A 26,288-nucleotide genomic window follows, 5' to 3' on the forward strand; every position below is an offset into this window, starting at 1 on the left:
ATACTAAAAACTGCAGAAAAAAGCTATCACTCCCAGGCTGGTGCAAAGAAAGAGGAAGCATGACCCAATTCTAGATCTTCAGAGAAGAAGTTCTATAGGGTTGGTGACTGGATTACTGACAGTTTGGAGGCACCACACAGCTGGCACTTACACTGCTGAAGGAAGGGCTGCACCCAAGGTTGCTGAAGCCAAAAAGTAGGAGGAACAACAATGCAGCCTCACAAGTGCTTGAGCCAAGTGAGGAGCAAAGCCTGGGCAATGTTGTGAGGGAGGCTGGAGGAACTGTATGGAGGGCTCCCCTGCTGTTGACCATGCCCCTAAGGAGATGCAGCAAGGAAGCACATCTGCTTGTGATTATTGGACATTTGCCTGCCTTCCTTTAGGATTGGCATCTATTTAATTTGTCCACTTATTAGATTGTACTTTGATTATTGATAAATCAGATAATTTCTGCATTGTTATGCAAACTGGATTCAATACATTTATCTCATAATTACTGTGAATATTTTCCAGCATGTGACTTGTTTATTTTTTGTTAAATAAATGTTCTAATATTAATGAAGTTTTTTTTTATCTTGCCTTTCTTTTGGCTTTAGTGCTTTCTAGAATATGTCTAAGAAAGCTATGTCTACACCATATATTTTTCTATGTTTTCTTCTATAAGACATATAGTTTAAGCCCTCCTGTGTATGGTTTTGATCTACCATAGACTAATTTTGGTGTACTGTGTGAGGCAAAGATTAAAATCATTGTTTTCTGGCATTGACTGCTTAAAAAATTCCTCTCCTAATAGGATTCTTTTGTTTCTTGGTCAAAAATCAACTGATTGTGTGAGTAATGATTTGCTTCTAAATTCTCTATTTTGTCCCACAAATAGATTCTTTCTTTTTTTCTTTTACATTTTAAGAGGGAAGAAATTTCATATATTTTCTATATTCATTTAAGAGCATAAGGAATGAATTTTTTATCTTAATGACAAAAAAATTCTTGATTTTCACAGCATTACAATAACCTTTAAGAGAATTAACAAGGGCCAAAGTTGTGTTGCCGTGGACTAAATCACCACTTTCAATGTCAACCTCTCATGTCAGCGTGCTGGTTAGAGTCCTAGCTGCAGTGCCTTCAATCCATTTGTCTACTAATGTGCTTTGGAATGTGAGAGATGATAGCCCAAGTGCCCAGATCCTGCCAATCATGTGGGAGATCCAGGTGAAGAATCTACTTCCTGGCTTCAGCTTGTCCCAGTCCTGGCTGTTGTAGCTATTTGGGGAGTGAACCAGCAGATGGAAGATTTCTGTCCCTCACTCTCTGTTGCTCTTTCAAATGAATATATAAGTATTTTCAAAAAAGTAAATAAAAGATGTTAACAAGTTATCTATGTCATTTTAGGTTCCTTTAAGGCGATGCAAAAAAATGATTAGATTCATAAGGCATTTATATTTTAGTAAATGCCCATGAAGTATAAAATCAGAGGGATGGGAATCACCAACAAACACCTCCTACCAGGATGAAAATCAAAGGAGAGAGAGAAAATGGCCAGACTGGAAAAGTAGGAAACCTCAGACCACAGTTCTCAAACCTCTTGGCCAAGATTGTAGGAAGTCTCTAAGCAAAGGTTGCTTATGAGAAGACACTCATGCCAGACAGATATTGGCCAGATCAAGTAAGCTCTACCCACCATGCTAAGTCATTGTCTGGGTGTGTCTCAAAGTAAACATGAAGTGTGGTGAACAGTGTGGTGGGCACAGAGGAGTGAGTGCTATGGGCTCCTAGTCCCTGATGCACGCCATAGCTGGTTCTTTGGAAAGACCTGAATGGCTCGTCTGTCAGGCTGCCACAGTCCAACTCCAAATAGAAAGCTGAATAAGATCTTATTCTGATTTGTGCCTACTGTTAGTTTATGTTATATTTTCCTTCATATCATTTAATTTTATTTCAAAAAAATTAAGACATATAAAAATTATACATCTTTATGGGATGCTAGCTGGTGCTTTTGTTACATGTATACATTATGTAATGAATCAGTGTGAATATACTAACTTTTTTTTAAGCATTTAACACTGTTGTGTAGTAATCTATAGCAAAACTTCTGTCTTTTGAGATAGCGCACTGTATGGTAAATTTTCAATCTTCCACTGACTGTGCAATAGAACCCCAAGTCTTCTTATTCCTGTCTAGCTATAATTTAGTACCTGTAAGTCAACATTTCTCAAAACCTCCTTCCCCAACTGCCTTCCTAGTCTCTGGTAGAAGCAATTATATTTTTAAGTTCTATGAGTTAATGACTTATTTTTTAAGAATCTACATATGAGTGAGATCAAATGATATATGTCTTTTGGTGCTTGGCTTATGTCACTAAAATTATTACTGCTGTTTTTACTTATTATTTTATAACTATTAATTTTAATTTTATTGGTGCTATCTAGACAGTATTCACAGTATCCAAATATTAAAAACAGGGAAAACATTTGAGAAGTAAAAGGAAATATATTAAAGCGTCTCTGTTCAAGATATTTTGCATCTCATTCATGAGACAGTTTCAGTAAGATTATAAAATGTATGAATAACGTTTATTATAAATATATACATAGCTTTCACGAAAAACATCATTGGATGATGTTTTTGGCTAAAATATTTCCACTCAAATAATATGAAGTGTTATAAGTTATTCTTAAAAATGTGCAGTGAGACCTATATGCTTTTTTCAAAATATTCGACAGCTTTTTAGATGATAATGGATGCCAATTTTATCAGATAAACTGCCCTGCCCCTTATTGGCACTCTAGAATACACATGTACTATTTCTTGAATCATCCACTATTACTGCTGAATTGGTAATAAAAGGTGGAGCTATTCCTATTATTTTCAATATTATATGGGCTGATAGGTGTTCTCAGCAGCAGGTCCATGTGGTAGAGACATCATTCTCAATGGAACTAAGGAAAATCAGAAAAAGGCAAAGAAATGAAAAAAAGAACAAATTAGTCTTTAAAATATAGATTGTAATGAAGACATTTTAGCAAATCATATTGCCGATACCATCAACAAAACTGATAACCATGAGAATCCTTCTATTATACTGGGCATTTAGTGTTTAAATGAGAAAGTTTGGATTTTCACAGACAATTCTACTAAACCACAGGTAATACTACCTGTAGAAATAATATGGTTTTGGGTAAAATGTCTTCATGAAAAACACCAATTAAAAATTCCGTTCTTCAATGTCTTTAATGCTTCTAATTATAATAGATTTCTCATCTGAAGTTTACTTAGGGCTTTCCTCATTGCAACTTTGACGTCCTTGTTCCTCAAACTATAGATCAGAGGATTGAGCATTGGTCCTACATTAGTGTAGAAAACAGAAGAAACTTTTCCTTGGTCCATAGATTCAGGAGAAGAGTATGTAAGGTACATGAATGCTGCTGATCCAAAGAAGAGGGAAATAGCAACAATATGAGAACTACAGGTGCTGAAGGCTTTGGATCGTCCTTGAGTAGATTGGATATGAAGAATGCTAGTGAGGATGAAAATGTAAGAAATGAGGATGGTGAAACTGGGTACTGTGATATTAATGCCCACAACAATGAGAACTACCACCTCATTGACATAGGTGCTGGTGCAAGAAAGTTGGAGAAGAGGGAGTATGTCACAAAAGTAGTGGTTGATGACATTGGCATTGCAGAAGGTTAGTCTAAGCATGCACCCTGTGTGGGCAGTGGCTCCAGCAAGTCCCATCACATACGCAGCAAAAGCCAGCACAGAACACAGCTGATGGGACATGGTGACCTTGTACAGCAGGGGGTTACAGATGGCCACATAGCGATCATATGCCATTGAGGTCAACATATAGCATTCAGAGATAACAAAAAAGAGAAAGAAAAACAGCTGAGTCATGCACTCAACATAGGAGATGATGTTCTTCTCTGATACAAAGTTCACCAACATTTTGGGGGTGAAAACAGAAGAGTAACAAAGGTCAATGAAGGAGAGGTTGAAGAGGAAATAATACATAGGGGTGTGGAGGTGAGAATTTAGACCAATAAGAGTGATCAAGCCACAGTTGCCCACCAGGGTGACAATATAGATCATTAGAAACAGGTAAAATAGAGGCTGTTGTAGCTCGGGATGATCAGTCAATCCAGCAAGAATAAATTCGGTAACCAAGGAGTTGTTTCCAGCCAGCATTCTCTTTGTTGAAACTCTGGGTGGACAGAAAAACAAATGTTACTAATAGAGAACCTAGCTCTCCTACAAACTCTCACTCATGAGGAGGGGAATCAGGGTGGCAGAACCCTTCTAAATTCTCCATTGTTTCTTGGGAGCTATAAACAGTACCACACTCTACCACCCCACCGCCAACATTTCAGTTACTCCGTCTACATGAGCTGAATGATTAAAACCAGTTGCATTCTCCCTTAATAAAATATGGAAAGGTGGAGTAGCTGAAATACAAGTGTTATGAACTTGTGTGGCAGGAATGTGTCCCCTACGTCTCCTCTCTTTCATCTGACCAGTCACTTCCAAGTTCCTGCTGAGGCTTCCATTGCTACACCAGGCACCTCAGAAGCCCTGTGACGAACAGCAAGAGAGAATAGCTTTAGGACAGAACACATACATACACTTTACATTGCATAAGGAAATACTTCATTGCCTTTGGCTTCCCAGATACCTTAATCCAAGGACCTAAGTAGCCAACAATTGACTACAGGTATAGAGGAGACCCTTAGTAGCTGAATATTTATAATTAACCATACACTTCACTTCTATTCCACCTAGTTAGACAAATGATGAAGAAAGGAAAGTGAATGAGCTTTCACAGGTCCTTATAGGAGAGCATGAAAGAAACAAAATTGGGGTCGATACTGTGGCACAGTGGGCTAAGCCGCTGCCTGCAATGCTGGAGTCATATATTGGAGTCAGTTTGTGTCCAGGCTGCTCCTCTTCTGATCCAGCTCTCTGCTAAGACCTAGGAATTCTGTGAAAGATGACCCAACTGCTTAGGCCCCTGTATCCAAGCGTGATACCTGGAAGAAGAACCTGGCTCCTGGCTTCAGATCAGCCCAATAGCCATCGTGGCCATTTGGGGAATGACCCAGCCAATGGAAAACATTGCTCTCTGTCTCTCCCTTCTCTCTGTATGTAACTCTGCCTCACAATTAAATAAATAAATAAATAAATAAATAAATAAATAAGCATAATTAATTTATGTGCTATTTATATTGGTTAAATTTATAAAAATTACCAAACTCTATTCTTTTTTTTATTAAACTTTTATTTAATGAATATAAATTTCCAAAGTATAGCTTGTGGGTTACAAATGGCTTCCCCCCTCCCATAACTTCCCTCCCGCCCGCAACCCTCCCCCCTCCCGCTCCCTTTCCCCTTCCATTCATGTAAAGATTCATTTTCAATTCTCTTTGTATACAGAAGATCAATTTAGTATATATTAGGTAAAGATTTCAACATTTTGCCCATATAGCAACATCAAGTGAAAAAACTACCATTGGATCTTGCGACCAAAAGAATGCAAACCTTTCTAAGTACATCAATAATTTTTAAAGAGATAAATCTATTTATATTCTTACATTAATGTGTTCTAGCTATGTTCCAGAATTGCTCTAGCTTCCTTGCTGCCAGCTGAGGATGAAGCCAACTCAGAGAGGATGAGAGAAATGCCAGCAGTAGAGACAGAGATCCATATTGCTGAGTTTCTTATTATTCAATAGAATGCTTCACTTTGTTTTTCAACAACATGCAGAAAGAGGAAAAATAGGGATTTGAACAACTCACCCTGCTTCACTCGGAGGACTCAGTGCTGATCCTCTGTGTGTGTTTCTCCTCCACGGTCCTAGGGGAGGAGCTGCCTTGGAGGCATCAAAGCAGATCAGATGTGTCCACAGAATGAATGTAGTCACACTCCCTTGACTGGGAAAGGTGTCATTGATAGATCTGTCTGAATGTTCCAGAAGTCACTCTGAGGTGCAGTTCAAACCTCTAGTTACAGCTTTATCCAGAGACTGTGAGGAAGGCCCCAGCCTTCACACCTGACCCAGCATGTCATGGAGCATGGGATGCTGGCTTAAATCTTATAATTCTTTTGGTTTTGATCACAAATCCAAGAGAAAGACTCCCCTAGGATCTCCCCATGGTGATAAATTACATAGGGAAAAAGTAATGATTTCTGTGTTTACCATAGATGTAAACTTTGCACCAGGGATTATACAATCCCCCGAGCATAGGAAGTAGGATTCTGCTGACATTTATAAAGCTATAAGTATAATGAATGCCATTGTCATTTTAACATTTTTAATTCTAGATAATAGTATTGGTAAAAACATGTATAATTGAGTAAAATTTGTTATGCTTGCTATCATTATTTTAGTACCTAGAACCAGTATTTAACTTTGCATACTTTATAGGCATAAAGAAAAGGAATAGTTTGATTTCAGATATTTTAAAGTATAGATCTGAATAATATCACAGTGACTCCATAATTCATTGAAATTTGATTACCCTGGGTTACTGTGATTCAGTATGTCTTTGCCTTCAGCAAATTACAATCAAATCTGTAATAATAGTCACTGTTCATAGGTTGCTATTTCAGGAAAATATGACTTTAGAATTTCCCTGTATGCATTAATTTGTGTTTGTAAGATAATATCTATTTGTTTAAAGCCCCCCCCCTTTTTTTACTCTTTTTAGATTTACTTTAAAGGCCAGTGCTGTGGCGTAGCAGGTAAAGCTGCCACCTTCATTGCTTCCATTCCACATGGGTGCTGGTTCAATCCCAGCTGCTCCATCTCCAATCCAGCTCTCTGCTATGACCTAGAAAAGCAGTAGAAGATGACCCAAGTCCTTGGGCCCCTGAACCCAAGTGGGAGACCCAGAAGAAGCTCCTAGCTCCTGGCTTCAGATTAGCACAGCTCTGGCGATTGTGGCTAGCTGAGGAGTGAACCAACAGATGGAAGACCTCTCTCTCTCCCTCTCTGCCTCTCCATCACTCTGTATAATATCATCTCTGTATAACTCTTTCAAATAAATAAATAAATATTTTTTAGATTTATTTATTTATTTATTTGAAAGGCAAAGTTACAGAAAGGGAGAGGAACAGCAGACAAAGAGAGTATGGGGGGGGGGCGCGGCACCGTGGCTCACTTGGCTAATATTCCACCTGCAGCGCCAGCATCACTTATGGGCACTGGGTTCTAGTACTGGTTGTTCCTCTTCCAATCCAGCTCTCTGCTATGTCCCAGGAGGGCAGTGGAGGATGGCCTGGGTGCTTGGGACCCTGCACCTGCATGGGAGACTGGCAGGAGGCACCTGGCTCCTGGCTTCAGATCAGCGTGTGCCGGCCCTGTTGGCCATTTGGGGCTGAACCAGTGAAAGGAAGATCTCTCTCTCTCTATCTCTCTCTCCCTCTCTCTCTCTAATTCTACCTGTCAAATAAAGAAATGAATAATTAAAAAAAAGAGAATCAGAAAGAGAGAGAGAGAGAAGGAGAGAGCAAGAGATCTTCCATCACTGGTTCACTATCCAAATGTCCCAGTAGCCAGGGCTGGGCCAGACCAAAGTCAGGAGCCAGGAGCTTCTTCCAGATCTCTCACATGAGTGCAAGGGCCCAAGCACTCTGCCATCTTCTGCTGCTTTTCCCAGGCTATTAGCAGGGAACTAGACTGGAAGTGGAGCAGCAAAAATGTGAACCAGCGCCCATTTGTGATGCTGGTGGTTTAACCTGCTACGCCACAATGCCAGCCCCTAGCTTTTTATTTTCAAGTGATTACTGATTTGTAATAAGAAATTACAAAAATAATACATTGATTCTCTTGAACTCTTCACCAAGCTACCTTCCATGGTGACATACAGAAATGCAACAATAGCGAAATTAAGAAACTAACATTTGAACAGTGATGTTAACTAAACATCTGACCTATTCAGTGCTCAGTAGTTCAACATTAATGTATCTGCATGTATGTTAGTGGGTGTGTAGATCTATATAATTTAATCCCATGTACGTATTCATGAAACTGTAGCTACCATGAGGATGCAGAATTATTTTACCACCATAGATGAATTCCCTTCTAATCCCTTGGTAGGATACCTATCCCCACCACTTTTTCAATATCCTCTGACATCCACCAACGTCTTCTCCCTCTCTCTGGTCATTTTCAGGATAGTAAGCAGACACAATATGTAACCTGTGAGGCTGAGTTTTTTTCACTATGCATAATGTCTTTCAGCACTTTCTTCTCACTCATACTCTTCAGCCAGTCTCCAAATCCCAAAGAATTCATCTTCTTCAAAGGCCTGGACTTTCTTCTACTTACTCTGTTTTTGTAGTTTCTTCATCTCATGTTTTGGATTCCTCTAACAGTTTTTTCTAACTTGAACTTCTAAGGAAGATGAGAATTTGAAATACTAACATCACTACCACCACCACTACTGCCACCACTGCATACACACGCCCAATTTCTTCCTGCTCCCCACTCTCAATTCCTACAAGTATGGCTGTAATCATACATTCAGTTATATTAAGATTCCTGTCATTAAGACTATATTAAAACACCATATAGGCCGGCGCGCGTCTCACTAGGCTAATCCTCCGCCTTGCGGCGCCGGCACACCGGGTTCTAGTCCCGGTCGGGGCACCGATCCTGTCCTGGTTGCCCCTCTTCCAGCCCAGCTCTCTGCTGTGGCCAGGGAGTGCAGTGGAGGATGGCCCAAGTGCTTGGGCCCTGCACCCCATGGGAGACCAGGAGAAGCACCTGGCTCCTGCCATCGGATCAGCGCGGTGCGCCGGTCGCAGCGCGCCAACCGCGGCGGCCATTGGAGGGTGAACCAACTGCAAAAGGAAGACCTTTCTCTCTGTCTCTCTCTCACTGTCCACTCTGCCTGTCAAAAAAAAAAAAAAAAAAAAAAAAAAAAACAACCCACCATACAGCTAATGCATCATGTACTATAATTTTCATTTCCATAGCTCCTATTTTGGTTGTTTCTCTGTTCTGTATGTTTCCCTGATGCCTTTCAAGCTTCTTCCCCCTATTTTGTTAATGAAAACCTTCTCCCACTACACTCAGCTCTGTGTATGCAATTTCATCTTCATAAATAAGGTTTCCAGGAATTTTTGACCCAATAACATGTTAATGAATTATGTTTGACTATGATATTTTGATTTCTTCTTTCATCATGTTCTATCTCTGTCATGTGATGAGTCCTGTCACAGGATGTGACAAACTGAGTTCAGTGTCACAATTGTTGAGAATTCACTGGATGAGCAGAACACAGAGAAGTGAGCCATTGTAAATTTACTAAAATATTCTGCCAAGGGACAGTGAGCAGGCAGGTCTGGTAGGGTCTGACTACTGCTGCCATATACCACAAGGGAGCAGTGGGCCTTCAGACCAGCTGGAAGATGATTATTGCTACAATGTGGATTATAATCTGGGAAATATATATGTGAGACAGGCTGCTGTGCGCAAGGGTCTCTGCTATCAGTAGTGACTGCCTTAAGGCTGGGGAGTTTTATTAGAGGCTTCCTAATGTATTTCTGCCTTTCAAATAAATCTTTTAATAAAAAAAGGCATTACTCTGTAACAGCTTCAAGGCATTGATCAAACCTGAAAAGCTGAAACCTTTCTGATGGTGATGTTTTTGTGAAAACTATTGAGTTATTTTCCCTCCATTTGGAAGCCTTTAAGATCTTATACTGTTTCCATCCTTCTTCACATTAACAAAGATGAATTTTACATGCCTATATTTATATATTAATGAGTATTAAGTAACTCCATTTCAGAAGCCCAAGTCTGTTATGGAACTGTTCTTTAAAATTACATTAATTACAATGTTTTCTTCATGCTTTCTTTTTCTCTCTCTGGGACTTTTCATGATGCTGAAATCCTAGGCTTTCCTCTTTTGCACCATTATTCACTCTCTTAATTTCCATAAGTCTACTTTATGATTTGAATTATAATCTCAAATTTCCCTAATGAGACTTTGATAATTTATTCTCTCTTTGCTGTCATTTGTAGTATTCAAGAGTATATTTTCTTTCACGGCGTTTTTTGGATGTTTTCTTTTTAACTCTTTCCTTCAAATTGTTGCTATTGTTGAAGTCACATATTTTGTATTTGAGACATTCTTTAATTTTGTTAGTATACTTGCATTAACGTTCAAGAGTAGTCTTCTTTTTTTATTTTTTATTTATTTATTTTTTTTATTTTTTGACAGGCAGAGTGGACAGTGAAGAGAGAGAGACAATGAGAAAGGTCTTCTTTTGCCGTTTGTTCACCCTCCAATGGCTGGCGCGGCCAGCACGCTCTGGCCGTCGCACCACGCTGATCCAAAGGCAGGAGCCAGGTGCTTCTCCTGGTCTCCCATGGGGTGCAGGGCCCAAGCACTTGGGCCATCCTCCACTGCACTCCCAGGCCACAGCAGAGAGCTGGCCTGGAAGAGGAGCAACCGGGACAGAATCCGGTGTCCCAACCGGGACTAGAACCCGGTGTGCCGGCGCCGCAAGGTGGAGGATTAGGCTGTTGAGCCACTGCGCAGGCAATAGTAGTCTTCTGAAAAACTGATTCGCAGCTTCATGTGAGCGCTTTGTCTTCGTTTAACTGTGGGTGTTATTGTAGAGTGTCCCATTTAAACAGGAAACTCTTAGTGGCAATGCTGTTATGGACTGGTTTGACTACTCAGAGAAGAGTCTTCCAATCTCCCTGAATGATATGATCCTGGCTTTCAAGAATCTGTAACTTAAATGGAGGGGAAAAGGCTAATGGTGTTGACATTCACGAGGTAGAATTTCTACTTTATTGTCCCGTTTTCATTATGGCCTACTCTCCCTCAAACATGCACACAGGCTTCTAATGTAGAGACATTGCTTCTCTTTCTCTAACAGATGGTCCTCTAGTGTTTTACTGGGTATAGGTAGAGGTAGACCTCTGACCACATGAAGAGGAAGAGACTCTCTGAAGATGTGATCACTTCTCTCAAAGACTTTTTAAATATTTGATTCACTCTATCCCAACTGTACTTCTTCCAAAGATTCCTGGTGCCCTACAACTATCAGCACGTGAGAAATTATGTGGTGTAAGTCACATGTTTTCTTGGGTTTCTCCAGTTCTATTGTCATCCCAGATGTCATGAAAATGGCAAATCCAATGCTGCTCATTTGTTTACTTCCTAACTTCCAGAAGTTTGTGGTTTTATGATTCTCCTGGAGGTTGGTTGGTTTGTTTTGTTCAAGTGAGTTAATGCCATTTTCAAATCCCCATTTGTCCTGATGGTGATTCTCAGGAGGAACAGACACAACGTGTTTACACCAAGCCTTGTCTTTAATCTGAGAGGAGACTGAGCCCACAGGAGCGTGAAGACTTTTGCATAAAGCTCTCACAGCTTCAAGAGCTCTATTCTGCTCTTCATGAGGCCTCAAACCCCAGAATCTCTTCATTAGTTTAAAATTTTGATGGATTTGTTGCATCCAATAAAATTATTATTCAGCATTTATTCTGTGAATACAATCAGAATGAGGTCGGACCTTGCTGTATCTAGGGTTCCTAGCCTAAACTCAGAGACAACTGACAACCATGCTAATGAAAACTTGACCTTCTATTAGTTCTTGTCTGTCAGTAACAGTGTAGAATTTGTTTACATAGCATCTTCATCCTACACTTACAATCACCCTGAGAACCAGGCATCCCTGTCTCAAACATAAGAAACCGACAGCCAGGAGAAGATTAACTAATTATTGCAAGGTCAAAATAGCAACCGGTGGGGTAAGTTTTATACGTGGTTCATATGAATCTCAATTTACTTTCTTTGGCCTCTACCCTAAGCAGACTATGTTAGACAACACAGAATGTTCTCTAACATTGTTTTACACAAGGTATGCTCAAACCACTTTCCATTAAGTGGCAAAATTAAAGAAGCAAAGCTCTTTAGAGAAAGCATCCAACAGCATGAAAGTACATGACCTGGTAACTCTGTGATGGAAATCCCTTTCCGCATGCTGTGTGTGTGTGTGTGTGTGGGGGGGGGGGTCAAGTCACATCATGGGGAGTGTTTCGCATCCCACGTTCTCTCTCTCTTTTTTTTTTTTTTTCAAATTAATTTATTTATTTGAAAGAGTTACACAGAGAGAGAAGGAGAGGCAGAGAGAGAGTGGTCTTCCATAGACTGGATCACCCCCCAATTGGATGCAACTCCCAGAGCTGCACCGATCTGGAGCCAGGAGTCAGGAGCTTCTTCCAGGTCTCCCACATGGGTGCGGGGGCCTTAGAACTTGGGCCATCTTCTACTGCTTTCCCAGGACATAGCAGAGAGCTGGATCAGAAGTGGAGTAGCCGGGACACAAACCAGCGCCTATATGGGATGCCATCACTGCAGGTGGCGGCTTTACCCGCAGAACCTTAGCACCGGTCCTTCCCATGTTTTCTTCTCTTGGTTCTACTGAATTATAATCTCGTGTGCGCTTTCTTATGTAGTGAAAAGGCAATCACCAGAATTCCTAGACTGAAGAATAACTCCAGAGAGAGAAAGAAAGTCCTTTTAAATCTAATTTTGTCAGAAAAGACTACAGGCGATTGACTATTTTTAATCAATGTCAGTAGGATGCAGCATGTGTTGAGTGGACAGGATTACATAATGTGACATGGACAAGACAGTCCATCAAAACTGCATCAAATGTGATTTCTTTATCATAAAATGCCCAGGCCAAAAACCATAGAATTCATGTTTCCTACCAAGAATATTAATACAGAGAATTAGTTATACAGATATTGCAAGAGCAAAAAGTTGACGTGAAGAAAATATAAACACTGGGGAGGCGGCGGCAGCGCGGCGCAGGGGAGGCCGGCCCTCAGCCCCCTGCAGCAGCACTAAGCTCCGGGTGCTGCGTGCCCCAGCGCCCCACCGGCCCCAGAGCCAGGAGCCCACCGCAGCCTGCATGCCCCGCGCTGCACCTCGCCCGGCCGCCGCCGCCCCCTGCTTGCACCGCTGCTGCTGGGCGCCGGAGTAATACGCTCCCTCGAGTGAATTCTGCCATGGCCAATTTCATGGGCGGCATCATGGCTGGCAGCTCCGGCTCCCAGCATGGCAGCGGCGGCGGAGGCTCGGACCTGCCCCTGCACTTCCCCTGCGGGCGCTGGAGTTCCTGGGGCTGTCTCTGGACCAGGTGGAGTGCAGCGCCGACCACATCGCCCGCCCCATCCTCGTCCTCAAGGAGACCCGGCGGCAGCCCTGGGCCACCGGCTACGCAGTGGAGAGGTCCTCAGTGCCGGGAAGAGCACACACCACGAAGACCAAGCCAGCTGGGAAGTGCTCACCTTGAAGAAGAAAGCAGGGCCGTGACCTCAACACCAAACAGGCACTCCAAGAGGCGGTCCTCTCTTCCCAAAGGGGAAGGGCTGCAGCTAACGGAGAACTCGGAATCCCCGGGTGTCCTGCCACTACTGGTCACTGTTCGACTGGTCACTGTTCGACGGCCTCAGTGGTGGTGTCGCGCCTGCTGCAACACCACACGGCGGAGCAGCTGCAGGACTCCTGGAGATCCTCAAGAATTCCGACGTCCTGGCCCCGAAGTGCCTGGGAGAGGAGCCTGAGAGGGGAGAGGGCGCCAGCCCCCAGCCAGACTCTGACCGGCGTCGCCTCCCTGCGCAGAGGCGTGGGCACCCCAGGCTCCCCCAGGGCTCTGCCCACGGGCTTCTTCACGAAAAAAAAAAAAGATCTCGCATGAGTGCCTGGTCATCAGGGCTCTGGAAAGTGCCTTCAGGGAGATGGACCTACAAATAGAACGAGAGAGAAGCTGCTACAACATCTCTGGTGGCTTTGCCTCCAGGGAAAGCTGTATGTGGCAAATGCTGGGGACAGCAGGGCCATAATCATTAGAAATGGGAAAATCATCCCCATGTGTTCGGAATTCACCCCCGAGACTGAGCGCCAGCGACTTCAGTACCTGGCATTCATGCAGCCTCACTTGCTGGGAAATGAGTTCACACATTTGGAGTTTCCAAGGAGAGTACAGAGAAAAGAACTTGGAAAGAAGATGCTCTACAGGGACTTTAATATGACAGGCTGAGCATACAAAACCATTGAGGATGATGACTTGAAGTTTCCCCTTATCTATGGAGAAGGCAAGAAGGCCCGGGTGATGGCAACTATTGGAGTGACCAGGGGACTCGGTGACCATGACCTAACGGTTCATGACTCCAACATCTACATAAAACCGTTCCTGTCTTCAGCTCCAGAGGTACACGCTGGCAGCTCAGGACTGGTGATGCGTGCCCGAGGTGTCCTGAAAGACAGAGGATGGCGAATATCTAATGACCAACTGGGTTCAGGAGACGACATTTCTGTATACGTCATCCCTTTAATACATGGAAACAAGCTGTCATTAAAATAGCCCAGGGGGTTGGGAGGACAGGGGGAGTGGACTCTGGGATGGCTCTTGGCAGGGTGGAACTGGGTTGAGCTCCAGCTGAGTTTGAAGCGATGCAGTCTCTCCCCAGCCCAGGTGGGGAGTTTGCTGCCAGCCTCTGGCTGTGCTTCACGATGATCCTTAGGTTTCCACTTCTTCTTTAGCAACCGGTCTGGACACTCAGCAGCAAAACACAGAGGTGTTCCTAAGGGTTGTATTTCTGTTGGTTTCTTTATAGGCCTCCAACGTGCCCATTGCCTATTTGGGTATATGCATCCTATTTATTTTGTTTAGAGTAACCGGAATAGCCATTTTCAGGCGTAACTGGCAGGAGGTTCCTTGGCCTATCTGGCTGCCAACTTTTCTATGGGTTAAAGTGCTGCATCAGAAAGGTAGGTGGGCAGGGGTCATTCCTTGGAAAGCAGTCAGCACCCACCTAATAAGCCTGAGATTTATTTCAGGGATTGCTGCCAGCCCCACCCACCCGTCGTCTTTCTCTCTTCATTTCTGGTGATGGTAGGGTGAGGTAGGGAGGTTTGTTCTTTTTTGACATTCCTTGAATCTCTCTTTTCCTTTCCATGGAACAGAACTGGGGCTTTCCGAGTCTTTGCTGAGGAATTTCTGTGTCAAACTCCAACCCAAGCTGGGTTGTCCCCACATCCCCGTGCCCATGACACCCAGGCAGCTGTCTGGAGCAGCACTGCATGACCAAGTATGTCTTTGTTATGTGACACTGGGGTCTCAGTTGTTTCTCATCACATTACTGTGTTTCAAGGAAACTGTTTCTTTGGACCAGCAGCCCTCTGTTGTCATCAGCCGTCCCCTGGTATGGCCTGAGTTTTTTCTGTGAAAGTCTTGGATGTTCATGTCTACAGTGGTTACCCCTCTCCCACCCACTGTGTTGTGGGGACAAACACACGGCCACGTTTCATAGAGAAAGAGCAGTTCAGAAGTTCCTTGTGTCTGTGGGTTTACCTTACCTCACTTGAGGACCAGTTTGGACTCCAGTTCCATGGGCCGTGACCGTGCCCAAGCCCACTGAAAGCTAAGTATCAGAGTCCTGCTGTGGAGCATCAGCTCTGCTCTCTCCATCGTCTTTGTGTAAGGGCCACTCAGGATGCTACTTTAATAAACAAGAATTTGCCTTGGGTTCACTGGCTGTACTCATGCTGTACTCCTGTTTTCTCCCAGAGACTTGCGTCCTAACTACCCAAGAACCAAGACTCCTACTCCCACCATGGTCTACTTATGATATTCTCACTGGTGCAGTGCCAGCACTGCACTGGGGGAGTTTGTAGAATAACACCTAATTATCTAGTCTTCTTTCTGTAGCTACTAGGGTATTACCACCACTTTGACAACTTCATGGGATTAGAATACTCTTCCAAATCAGTATTTAAAAAGTCATTGGTGTGATTCCCCCAAAATGGTTAGGAGTCAATTCCGATTCTCATGTTGTTGTTTTTTTTTTCTTTGTTTTTTTTTTTTTGGATTCCTTCTGGAGAAGAAAGGAACTCTTCTTCCAGAGTGGAGTACATTCCTAGAGTTGTGACTGTTGTCTCAGGAGAGGCCTAGGCTTCCTGCTAGGGAATGAATTTGCTCCACCATGTGGGAACGCTGCCCCGAATGGCAGGTGAAATCTCGTAGGAATTCACCCCACCAGGTGTCTGCCAAAATGCTGTCTGGGAAGCACCGGACTCTGACTTTGCCAGGAGGCATCTTTTTTTTTTTTTCTTTTTTTTTTTTTTTGACAGGCAGAGTGGATAGTGAGAGAGAGAGACAGAGAGAAAGGTCTTCCTTTTGCTGTTGGTTCACCCTCCAATGGCCGCCGCGGTAGCGCGCTGCGGCCGGCGCACCGCGCTGTTCCGATGGCAGGAGCCAGGTGCTTCTCCTGGTCTCCCATGGGGTGCAGGGCCCAAGGACTTGGGCCATCCTCCACTGCATTCCCTGGCCACAGCAGAGAGCTGGCCTGGAAGAGGGGCAACCGGGACAGGATCGGTGCCCCGACCGGGACTAGAACCCGGTGTGCCGGCGCCGCAAGGCGGAGGATTATCCTAGTGAGCCGCGGCGCCGGCCAGGAGGCATCTTCATCTGCCAGCTTTCCTGCCTCCTTTGGTCAGTCTTAGACGTTTCTGAACATCTCTGTGGGGAGAAGTTTATAGTAAACCACTTGCTTCCCAGGTGGAATATAATGTTGCGAAATACTAGCCATCCTACAGCGGTGTGGTCCATTTTCTGTTTCCCCTCTCACATGCAAATTGGAAACCTGAGAGAGAGAGTCTTCTATGGAGGACCCTGAGTTGCTGCCTTATTGCCTTTCATCCCTTTGCTTTTCTGGACCTCCCTGGAGCTTCTTTAGTTCTACTCAAATTACTGGAGTCAGAATTTGGGTGTAGATATCATATACTCAGAGGTGTAATAACAACCTTCTGCCGAATTCACCAGTGCAGTTACTGCCAAGGCATCTCAGGAAAAACCCTGAAAACCCCAGATGCAGATTATCCTTCAATCCTGAGCATTGGGTCTTGCTGGTGTTACTGAGAAAGGTATCCGTGAGTTTTTTGCATAAGCCTCCTTGGGTGAAAAGATTTTAGTAGCAAGCTGGAGCGTGGTTGATGTTTGGGAGATGGGAAGAAGACTGTAAATGAGATGGATAAATCAAAAGTTGGGGTGGGAGGAGTGTTTGTCACTGCCCATGGCAGATCTCCCCAGCACTGCTACTACTCTGTAAATTGAGCTTCCTAGATTTGGGCCTTCTTTTTCACCCAAGTCACCCCAACGCAGAACAGTAATCATGTCCCCATAATGTGTCAGCCCTTGGAGCATTCCTGGGAAAGTCCAAAGACAATACACCCAAACATACACAGAACACTTTTATATGTGGTTCTGAAATCTGTGTACTTGACTTACAGCCAAATCCACTTGCCCTGATAGCCTCAGAGGAAGCCTTCTTTAATAAAAGGCCTTTCATTTCCTAGTCAAGTTTTTATGGTTGCCTTAGAGGAGGGGGCATGGCCATTTCCTTTAATGAAAGGCTCACTCACTTCTAAATCTTGCTGGCCTGGCCCCTGCTCTTCAAACTCTTTGGTAACTCTTCCTTAAAGAGAGGGAGTTGACAGCCCATCTGCCCTCTACAGTGTTTTGCTAGACAACCACCAAAGCTTTGTTATTCTAGCACCTAAAGTCAGTGTTATAGACAGTGTCTGCCCTCAGAGAGGAGGTGCTCTGCTAAGGTGTGCATACCTACCTGCTGTTCTTCAAGGGGGAAGAAAGAGGTGAAAATCAGGCTAGGCTAAGTACTCAACTGACAAAGCCTAAAAAAGTGCACATTTCAGTTAGTTATTTTCCCCAGTGTTCAGCTTTGGAGGTTTTGGAGTCTTGTTTAATTCTTAGGAACTTTCCTTACCTCCATGAGGCTTTGTGAAGTCATCTGTGCCCACCTTCTTACTTCTGTAAATATTCATCATTCTTAGAAAAGAGTTATTATCACTGTCATGATATAATGGTAATGAGATTCCTAGTCAAATTTAGCCTCAGATCTTAGCCATTCAGGCAGAGTTGGCCTTATTATGCACTGGATGATAAGCTAATACTATTTTATTGACTTTGGCACTCAAGATTTTTCCAGTCTTGGCCACTGAAAACTCTTTTAATTGGCTCCTGTGCATCTTTGGCATACCACCCACTGTGTGTGTGCATGTGTGTGTGTGTGTTGCTGTGTTGTACTTTTACATGATTTTATTACTTGCTGACACTGCAAGATGCTACAGACTTATCTCACCTTCTATTCCATTCTTAGAATTAACCTTTCTCCAAGAAGAGTGGATTATTTTTGTTGGACAATGGTATTAGAAACCAAAACCTGAATGTTAGGTGTGTTCATTGCTACTGTCATGTCATTTCTTTCAGGCTCTCTCAATTGACAGAAAAGAGAAATATGTGTCTGTGGGAACTCATGCATAATCATTTTCTATGAATATTTATATATATTGCCATATGGACCTATGTTAACTTAAGCATGAGTTTTATTAATATCTTCAACTGGAATCTATTGCTACATAGATGTTCTTGCCTCCTCTCCTTGCTCATCTATTCATTCCCACTACAACATTAGAAACCTAGATTCCACCTTCTTCCATCTATTTAATCATTCAACCAGAGGGTACACATATGGCAGTATCAGAATTGTTAACCTATACCATGGGAACAGATTTCAATAACTAGAATATAACATTAATGTACAGTTAATTTGCCTCTAATATTAAATATTTCATTCATTTCCAAAGTTACTTAGGTCAGCAGTTCTCTCATGCCCTTCCATCAAATTGTTTCATGCATTTCTTACTTAGATTCTTTTCACAATCTAAATAACTTTCTAAGATATATTGACCTCATAAATAATTTTTAATTTGCATATATTATGATTTATTCTTTGTGCTATAAAATTCCATAGGTTTTGAAATATGCCATTATCATATATTTTCCATTACATTATCATTCAGAATAATTTCACTGAACTAAAAATTCCTTGTGTTTCTTCTCTATATCTCTTTCTGCATTTTCCAAAACCTTAAAGATTTACATCATTACTGTTCCTATAGTTTTGCTTTTGTATGAATGTCATATAACTGGAATAAGTTGGTATCTGGTCTTATATTTATAACAGCTTTTTCTTTTTCTTTTTTTTTTAACTTTTATTTAATGAATATAAATTTCCAAAGTACAGCTCATGGGTTACAATGGCTTCCCCCTCCCAAAACTTCCCTCCCACCCACAACCCTCCCCTTTCCCGCTCCCTCTCCCCTTCCAATCACATCATGATTCATTTTCAATTCTCTTTATATACAAAAGATCAGTTTAGTATAAATTAGGTAACGATTTCAACAGTTTGCCCCCATATAGCAACACAAAGTGAAAAAAAAAATACTGTTGGAGTACTAGTTATAGCATTAAATGAGAGTGTACAGCACATTAAAGGCAGAGATCCTACATAATATTTTTTAAAAATTAATTAATTTTCTATGCCATTTCCAATTTAACACCAGGTTTTTTTTTTTTCATTTCCAATTATCTTTATATACAGGAGATCGATTCAGTATATAATTAGTAAAGATCTCATCAGTTTGTACCCACGCAGAAACACAAAGTGTAAAAATACTGTTTCAGTACTAGTTATAGCATCACTGCACATTAGACAACACATTAAGGACAGATCCCACATGGGATGTAAGTACACAGTGACTCCTGTTGCTGACTTAACAATTTGACACTCCTGTTCATGGTGTCAGTAATCTCCCTAGGCTCTAGTCATGAGTTGCCAGGGCTATGGAAGCCTTTAGGGTTCGCTGACTTTGATCTTATTCCGATAGGGTCACAGTCAAAGTGGAAGTTCTCTCCTCCCTTCAGAGAAAGGTACCTCCTTCTTTGATGGCCCCGTTCTTTCCACTGGGATCTCACTCACAGAGATCTTTCATTTAGGTCTTCTTCTTTTTTTCTTTTCCATGGTATCTTGGCTTTCCATGCCTACAATGCTCTCATGGGCTCTTCAGCCAGATCCGAAAGCCTTAAGGGCTGATTCTGAGGCCAGAGTGTTATAACAGCTTTTTCACTTAGCAAAATGCACTTAAGGCTCTACCATGTTTTTCGTGGCATCTATATACCATTTCTTTTTATTCCTTTGTGTGGATGTACCATGGTTTACTTATTCCTCAAACTTTTGAAGAATATCTTGACCGTTTCAAGTTTAAGTGAAACAGCAAAAAAGCATCTCTAAACATTCACATGCAGGTATTCTATTTGGAAGCATATTTTCAAATCAATTTTCTAAACATCTAGTAGGACTTTTATCATAAGGTTATACTGACCTTTTTTTTAACTTTTATTTAATGAATATAAATTTCCAATGTACAGCTTATGGATTACAATGGCTTCCCCACCCCAAACTTTCCTCCCACCCACAACCCTCCCCTTTCCTGCTCCCTCTCCCCTTCCATTCACATCAAGATTCATTTTCAATTCTCTTTCTATACAGAAGATCAGTTTAGTATATATTAAGTAAAGATTTCAACAGTGTGCCCCACAAAGTAACACAAAGTGAAAAAAACTGTTTCAGTACTAATTATAGCATTAAATCACTGTGTACAACACATTAAGGACAGAGATCCTACATGATATTTTTAAAAAATTGATTAATTTTCTATGCAATTTCCACAATTTCCAATATAAAACCAAGTTGTTTTTTTTTCATTTTCAATTATCTTTATATACAGAAGATCAATTCAGTATATACTAACTAAGGATTTCATCAGTTTGCACCCACACAGAAACACAGAGTGTAAAAATACTGTTTTAGTACTAGTTATAGCATTACTTCACATTGGACAACACATTAAGGACAGATCCCACATGAAACGAAAGTACACAGTGACTCCTGTTGTTGACTTAACAATTTGACACTCTTGTTTATGGTGGCAGTAATCTCCCTAGGCTCTAGTCATGAGTTGCCAAGGCTATGGAAGCCTTTTGAGTTTGCTGAGTTTGATCTTATTCCAACAGGGTCATAGGTAAAGTGTAAGTTCTCTCCTCCCTTCAAAGAAAGGAACCTCCTTCTTTGATGGCCCTGTTCTTTAAACTGGGATCTTACTCACAGAGATCTTTCATTTAGGTCCCCCCCCCTTTTTTTTTTTTCCAGAGTGTCTTGGCTTTCCATGCCTAAAATACTCTCATGGGCTCTTGAGCCATATCCGAATGCCTTAAGGGCTGATTTGGAGGCCAGAGTGCTATTTAGGACATCTGCTATTCTATGGGTCTGCTGTGTCTCCCGCTTTCCATGTTGGATCATTCTCTCTTATTGATTCTATCAGTTAGTATTAGCAGACACTAGTCTTGTTTGTGTGATCCCTTTGACTCTTAGACCTATCAGTGTGATCAATTGTGAACTGAAGATGATCACTTGGACTAGTGAGATGGCATTGGTACATGCCACCTTGATGGGATTGTATTGGAATCCCCTGGTACGTTTCTAACTCTACCATTTGGGGCAAGTCTGATTGAGCATGTCCCGAATTGTACATCTCCTCCCTCTCTTTTTCCCACTCTTATAATTAACAGGGATCACTTTTCAGTTAACATTTAAACACCTAAGAATAATTGTGTGTTAATTACAGAGTTCAACCACCAGTACTAGAACAAAAAAAAAATACTGAAATGGATAAAGTATTACATTGTACATCAACAGTCAGGACAAGCCAGAGGCATCATAATACCAGATTTCAGGACATACTACAGGGCAGTTGTTGTCAAAACAGCATGGTACTGGTACAGAAACAGATGGATAGACCAATGGAACAGAATAGAAACACCAGAAATCAATCCAAACATCCACAGCCAACTTATATTTGATCAAAGATCCAAAACCAATCCCTGGAGTAAGGACAGTCTATTCAATAAGTGGTGCTGGGAAAATTGAATTTCCACATGCAGAAGCATGAAGCAAGACCCATACCTTTCACGTTACACAAAAATTCACTCAACATGGATTAAAGACTTAAATCTATGACCCAACACTATCAAATTATTAGAGAGCATTGGAGAAACCCTGCAAGATATAGGTACAGGCAAAGATTTCTTGGAAAAGACCCTAGAAGCATAGGCAGTCAAAGCCAAAATTAACATTTGGGATTGCATCAAATTGAGAAGTTTCTGTACTTCAAAAGAAACAGTCAGGAAACTGAATAGGCAACCGACAGAATGGGAAAAAATATTTGCAAACTATACTACAGATAAAGGGTTGATAACCAGAATCTACAAAGAAATCAAGAAACTCCACAACATCAAAACAAACAACCCACTTAAGAGATGGGTCAAGGACCTCAATAGACATTTTTCAAAAGAGGAAATCCAAATGGCCAACAGACACATGAAAAAATGTTCAAGATCACTAGCAATCAGAGAAATGCAAATCAAAACCACAATGTGGTTTCACCTCACCCCGGTGAGAATGGCTCACATCAGAAATCTACCAACAACAGATGCTGGAGAGGATGTGGGGAAAAAGGGACACTAACCCACTGTTGGTGGGAATGCAAACTGGTTAAGCCACTATGGAATTCAGTCTGGAGATTCCTCAGAAACCTGAACATAACCCTACCATACAACCCAGCCATCCACTCCTTGGAATTTACCCAAAGGAAATTAATTTGGCTAATAAAAAAGCCATCTGCACATTAATGTTTATTGCAGCTCAATTCACAATAGCTAAGACCTGGAACCAACCCAAATGCCCATCAACAGTAGACTGGATAAAGAAATTATGGGACATGTACTTTATAGTATACTGACCTTTATAAGAAACTGCCAAACTCTCTTTCCAAATGTCTACACCATTTTACATCCCCATCTGCCTTGAGAGTTTCTATTGCCCTACATCCAGGTCAATACTTTCTACTGCAATTTTTTCAAATTAGGTCATTCTAGTTGATTAGAGTATTGTTTCTTTGTTGTTTACTTAATATATACTAAACTGATCTTCTGTATATAAAGAGAATTGAAAATGAATCTTGATGTGAATGGAAGGGGAGAGGGAGTGGGAAAGGGGAGGTTTGCGGGTGGGAGGGAAGTTATGGGAGGGGGAAGCCATTGTAATCCATAAGCTGTACTTTGGAAATTTATATTCATTAAATAAAAGTTAAAAAAAATTTAAAAAAAGAGTGAAAACTACAAAAAAGAAAAAAATCTCTATCTCCTTTTAACCTTTCTTCTGTGAGTTCCACACACCTTCTGAGACTTACTTACAGCTGTCTATTTTTTTTATTCCAGACTAGGGTAAAATAATCATCAGGTTAAACTAATTATTACAAATCATGTCCTTTCTTCATTTAAAAAAAAATCTCTTTTTTTAACCTTCCTTACCAAGAACACATTTTTATACTTGTGACCATTTTTAATCTGTTGATTTTCTGATTTATATTTTAAGTAACATTTTAAAATCTCCAAATTAAGACAATATTTTTTAAATAAGATAACACATCATATTTCAGCCTTAGTTACTTTTAAGCATTGTTGAAATATTTTTCATAGACAGTTTATGAAAACATATCTTTTAACAAACCCAGTTTTTCTATAGAATATAAGTTGTTAAGAGTACTATAGTTTACATTTTAGACATATTTATCTCATTTACCTTTACCCAACTTAAATTGAGCAATTATACCTATATGAGTTATTTTACCTTTATCTGAAATAAGGCCAAAATTAAATTTATATGGAATTTCACTCCTTTTATAAAACTCTAGTTATAAATCAGTGACATTAAATCAGAGATGGCACAATCCACTTTAGGCAGGGCTATAACAAGCACTGATTACCCACTGATTTCATTAGAAAGCTGTTAAACCAAGTTTAAAAGCTAGTTTGGCAAGTTATAAAGCAATAATTTTTTTTTTTTATTTTTCATGTAGAGTTATAGACAGTGAGAGAGAGAGAGACAGAGAGAAAGGTCTTCCCTCCTTTGGTTCACTTCCCAAATGGCCCCCACGTGGAGCTGTGCTGATCTGAAGCCAGGAGCCTGGCACATTTTCCTGGTCTTCCACGTGTTTGCAGGGATCCAAACAATTGGGCCATCCTCCACTGCCCTCCCGGGCCACAGCAGAGAGCTGGACTGGAAGAGGAGCAACTGGGACTAGAACCCGGCACTCATATGGGACGCCAGTGCCTCAAGTGGAGGATTAACCAAGTGAGCCTTGGCGCTGGCCCCATAAAGCAATATTTATAAAGACAGTGCTTTTCCTACATTCATAAGAAAGATACTTCTTTAAACCCAATGTCCAGTTACAGTTGAAACAAATTTCCATGGATAAGATTGTTATTTATTAAGTATGTCTCTTTAGATTTTTTATTGAATTTGAGCCTAGTCTTTTACCTAACTAGCACCTTAGGTTAACATCTAGTGAATAGCCAGGTACCTGGGACCATCTCTGAAAAGAACATGTGTTCAGAAAGATGCAAGATAGTTTCCAAGAAAGAATGTGGATCAGAGGCTGGTGTGTCATGGGGCAGAATCCCGCTGGAGATTGCCAATCTACATTTAGGAGATTTTATATGTATTTCTGTCCCAGGCTGAGAAACAGGAGACCTTTCTCCTCCCCACTCTCGGTAGAGATAACATTTTAACACTAAACTTGAATGTTTAATCATTTTATATGAATTGTAATTTTAATAATAAAGTTGATAATTTAAAAGAAAATGAACACTAAAAAGCAAAGCAAACTTTTAAAAAATTGATAATTATTTCCACATTGATCAAAACCATGTAGTTAACCTGTAAAATCAGCCTGCTTGATTCATATCAGGGTTAGGGATTTTTGCTGGTTCATTGTCTACCAAAGGGTGCTGATGACACAATCTTTACTTGTGGAATTTAAAGGAAATTAGTAAAACAAAAACGACTCAGGCACTCCTCCTTGTTTGCATGGACAGCCTTCCCTGCTTCATACATTATCTCCAAGAATCTATGCACAGTTCTACAGAAGGAAGGTCTGGAACAATCATTCGCCATTTCTAGTATTTTCCTGCATGCCTCTGAGATGTGCCAGGAAAATCATAAATTTTAGCTTTAACAATGTACATGCTTGTAAATTTGACCTCCATAAAGGATATTATAGTGATGAGGTTAAGAGAATGTGCCCTCAAGTCAGACTGTCAGATTTTAAATATAGAGTTTCTCCACTTCCTAACTATGATATTCTATACAAATTGTAACTTATTTTCCCCTTGTAAAATAAGACTTGTAACTGTGACAGTTTACTTCATACATGGAAGGTATTAAAACACTGCCTGGAATATAGGAAGTCTGGGAAGTGTGTGCTCTCTTCCTCCTTCTCATTTACATTCACTTTGTGTATAGCATACACCTCTCTCTGTGTGCCTCCTGCACACTTCTATTTTATGTCTATTTATGTGCCTCAAGTTAAAAGTGCACCAAATTGCACTCAACATTTTCTTATGATTCCTTCCTAGCACTGATTTTTACCTTGTCATAATTTCATAAGTTAATTGAGATCACTCTGCATCATATTTTTGGAGATCTTTCCATGTCTTACTTGTAGTAAGGATCTTGTCTCCTGTTGCCTATGTCTTGTTACTTGGTTCCCTTCTTCATTTTTTAAAACAAACTTTATTTTTTAGAGTTTTAGATGTGTAGAATAATTAAGAACATAATACAAAAATTTACCCTTTTTGGGGTTGGGCATTTGGCACAGCAGGTAAGACCCTGTGTGGGATGCACATATCCCATATCAGAATGCTTGGGTTTGAATACTAACTCTGCTTCTTGTTTTTTTATTGTATTTAGTTATACAGGTTTCACCTATTTCATATATACATATATAGGTACATCATGATACTTCCTACCCTACCCTTCCTCCCGCCTACTCCACCTTCCTACTGATATGCACACTAGAAGGCAGCAGGTGATGACTCAAGTACTTGGCCCTGCACCCATGTGAGAGACTTGGACTGAGATCTTTACTGCTAGCCTCAGCTTTTTCCAACCCTGGATATTTGGAGCATTTGGTGACTGAACCAGCAGATGGAAGATCTCCCTCTCCCCTCTCCCCTCACCATGCAGCATGTTAACTGCTACATCAGACATACACACCCTACTTTAATATGTTTTGCTGTCACATCTCTTTGGAATCCTTAAAGTCGTGAGAGTTTCCTTCTTCACTCTAATGGAGTCAACACCATATCAGTTTCCTGTGAAAGGATACATGAAAGGCAAATTTTACAAAAATTATACATCTAAAATTGTTTCTAATTTTATTAACAGTGTGGTAGGGTGTAGACTTCTAGTTTAAAGGTTACTTCTTATCAGAATCTTTAA

At 41.1% G+C, this 26,288-nt stretch overlaps 1 protein-coding gene and 1 pseudogene across 1 annotated transcript; one reads left to right on the top strand and one right to left on the bottom strand.

Moving 5' to 3' along the window:
* Positions 1–3,240: 3,240 nt before the first annotated feature.
* On the bottom strand, positions 3,241–4,194 carry LOC133763950 (olfactory receptor 8B3). The gene has a single exon (XM_062197630.1). It carries the CDS (start codon positions 4,183–4,185, stop codon positions 3,241–3,243), a length of 945 nt encoding a protein of 314 aa, XP_062053614.1. The 5' UTR covers positions 4,186–4,194.
* A 7,324-nt stretch (positions 4,195–11,518) lies between these two features.
* Positions 11,519–14,392, top strand: LOC133763952 (protein phosphatase 1H-like; annotated as a pseudogene).
* The last annotated feature ends 11,896 nt before the right edge of the window (positions 14,393–26,288 follow it).

This window comes from Lepus europaeus, chromosome 7, assembly GCF_033115175.1.
Source record: "Lepus europaeus isolate LE1 chromosome 7, mLepTim1.pri, whole genome shotgun sequence".
In the NCBI taxonomy this organism is placed as follows: domain Eukaryota; kingdom Metazoa; phylum Chordata; class Mammalia; order Lagomorpha; family Leporidae; genus Lepus; species Lepus europaeus.

Bases quoted from the DNA above. Each gene is read 5' to 3' on its own strand.
- LOC133763950 (XM_062197630.1), bottom strand. From the start codon at position 4,185: ATGCTGGCTGGAAACAACTCCTTGGTTACCGAATTTATTCTTGCTGGA.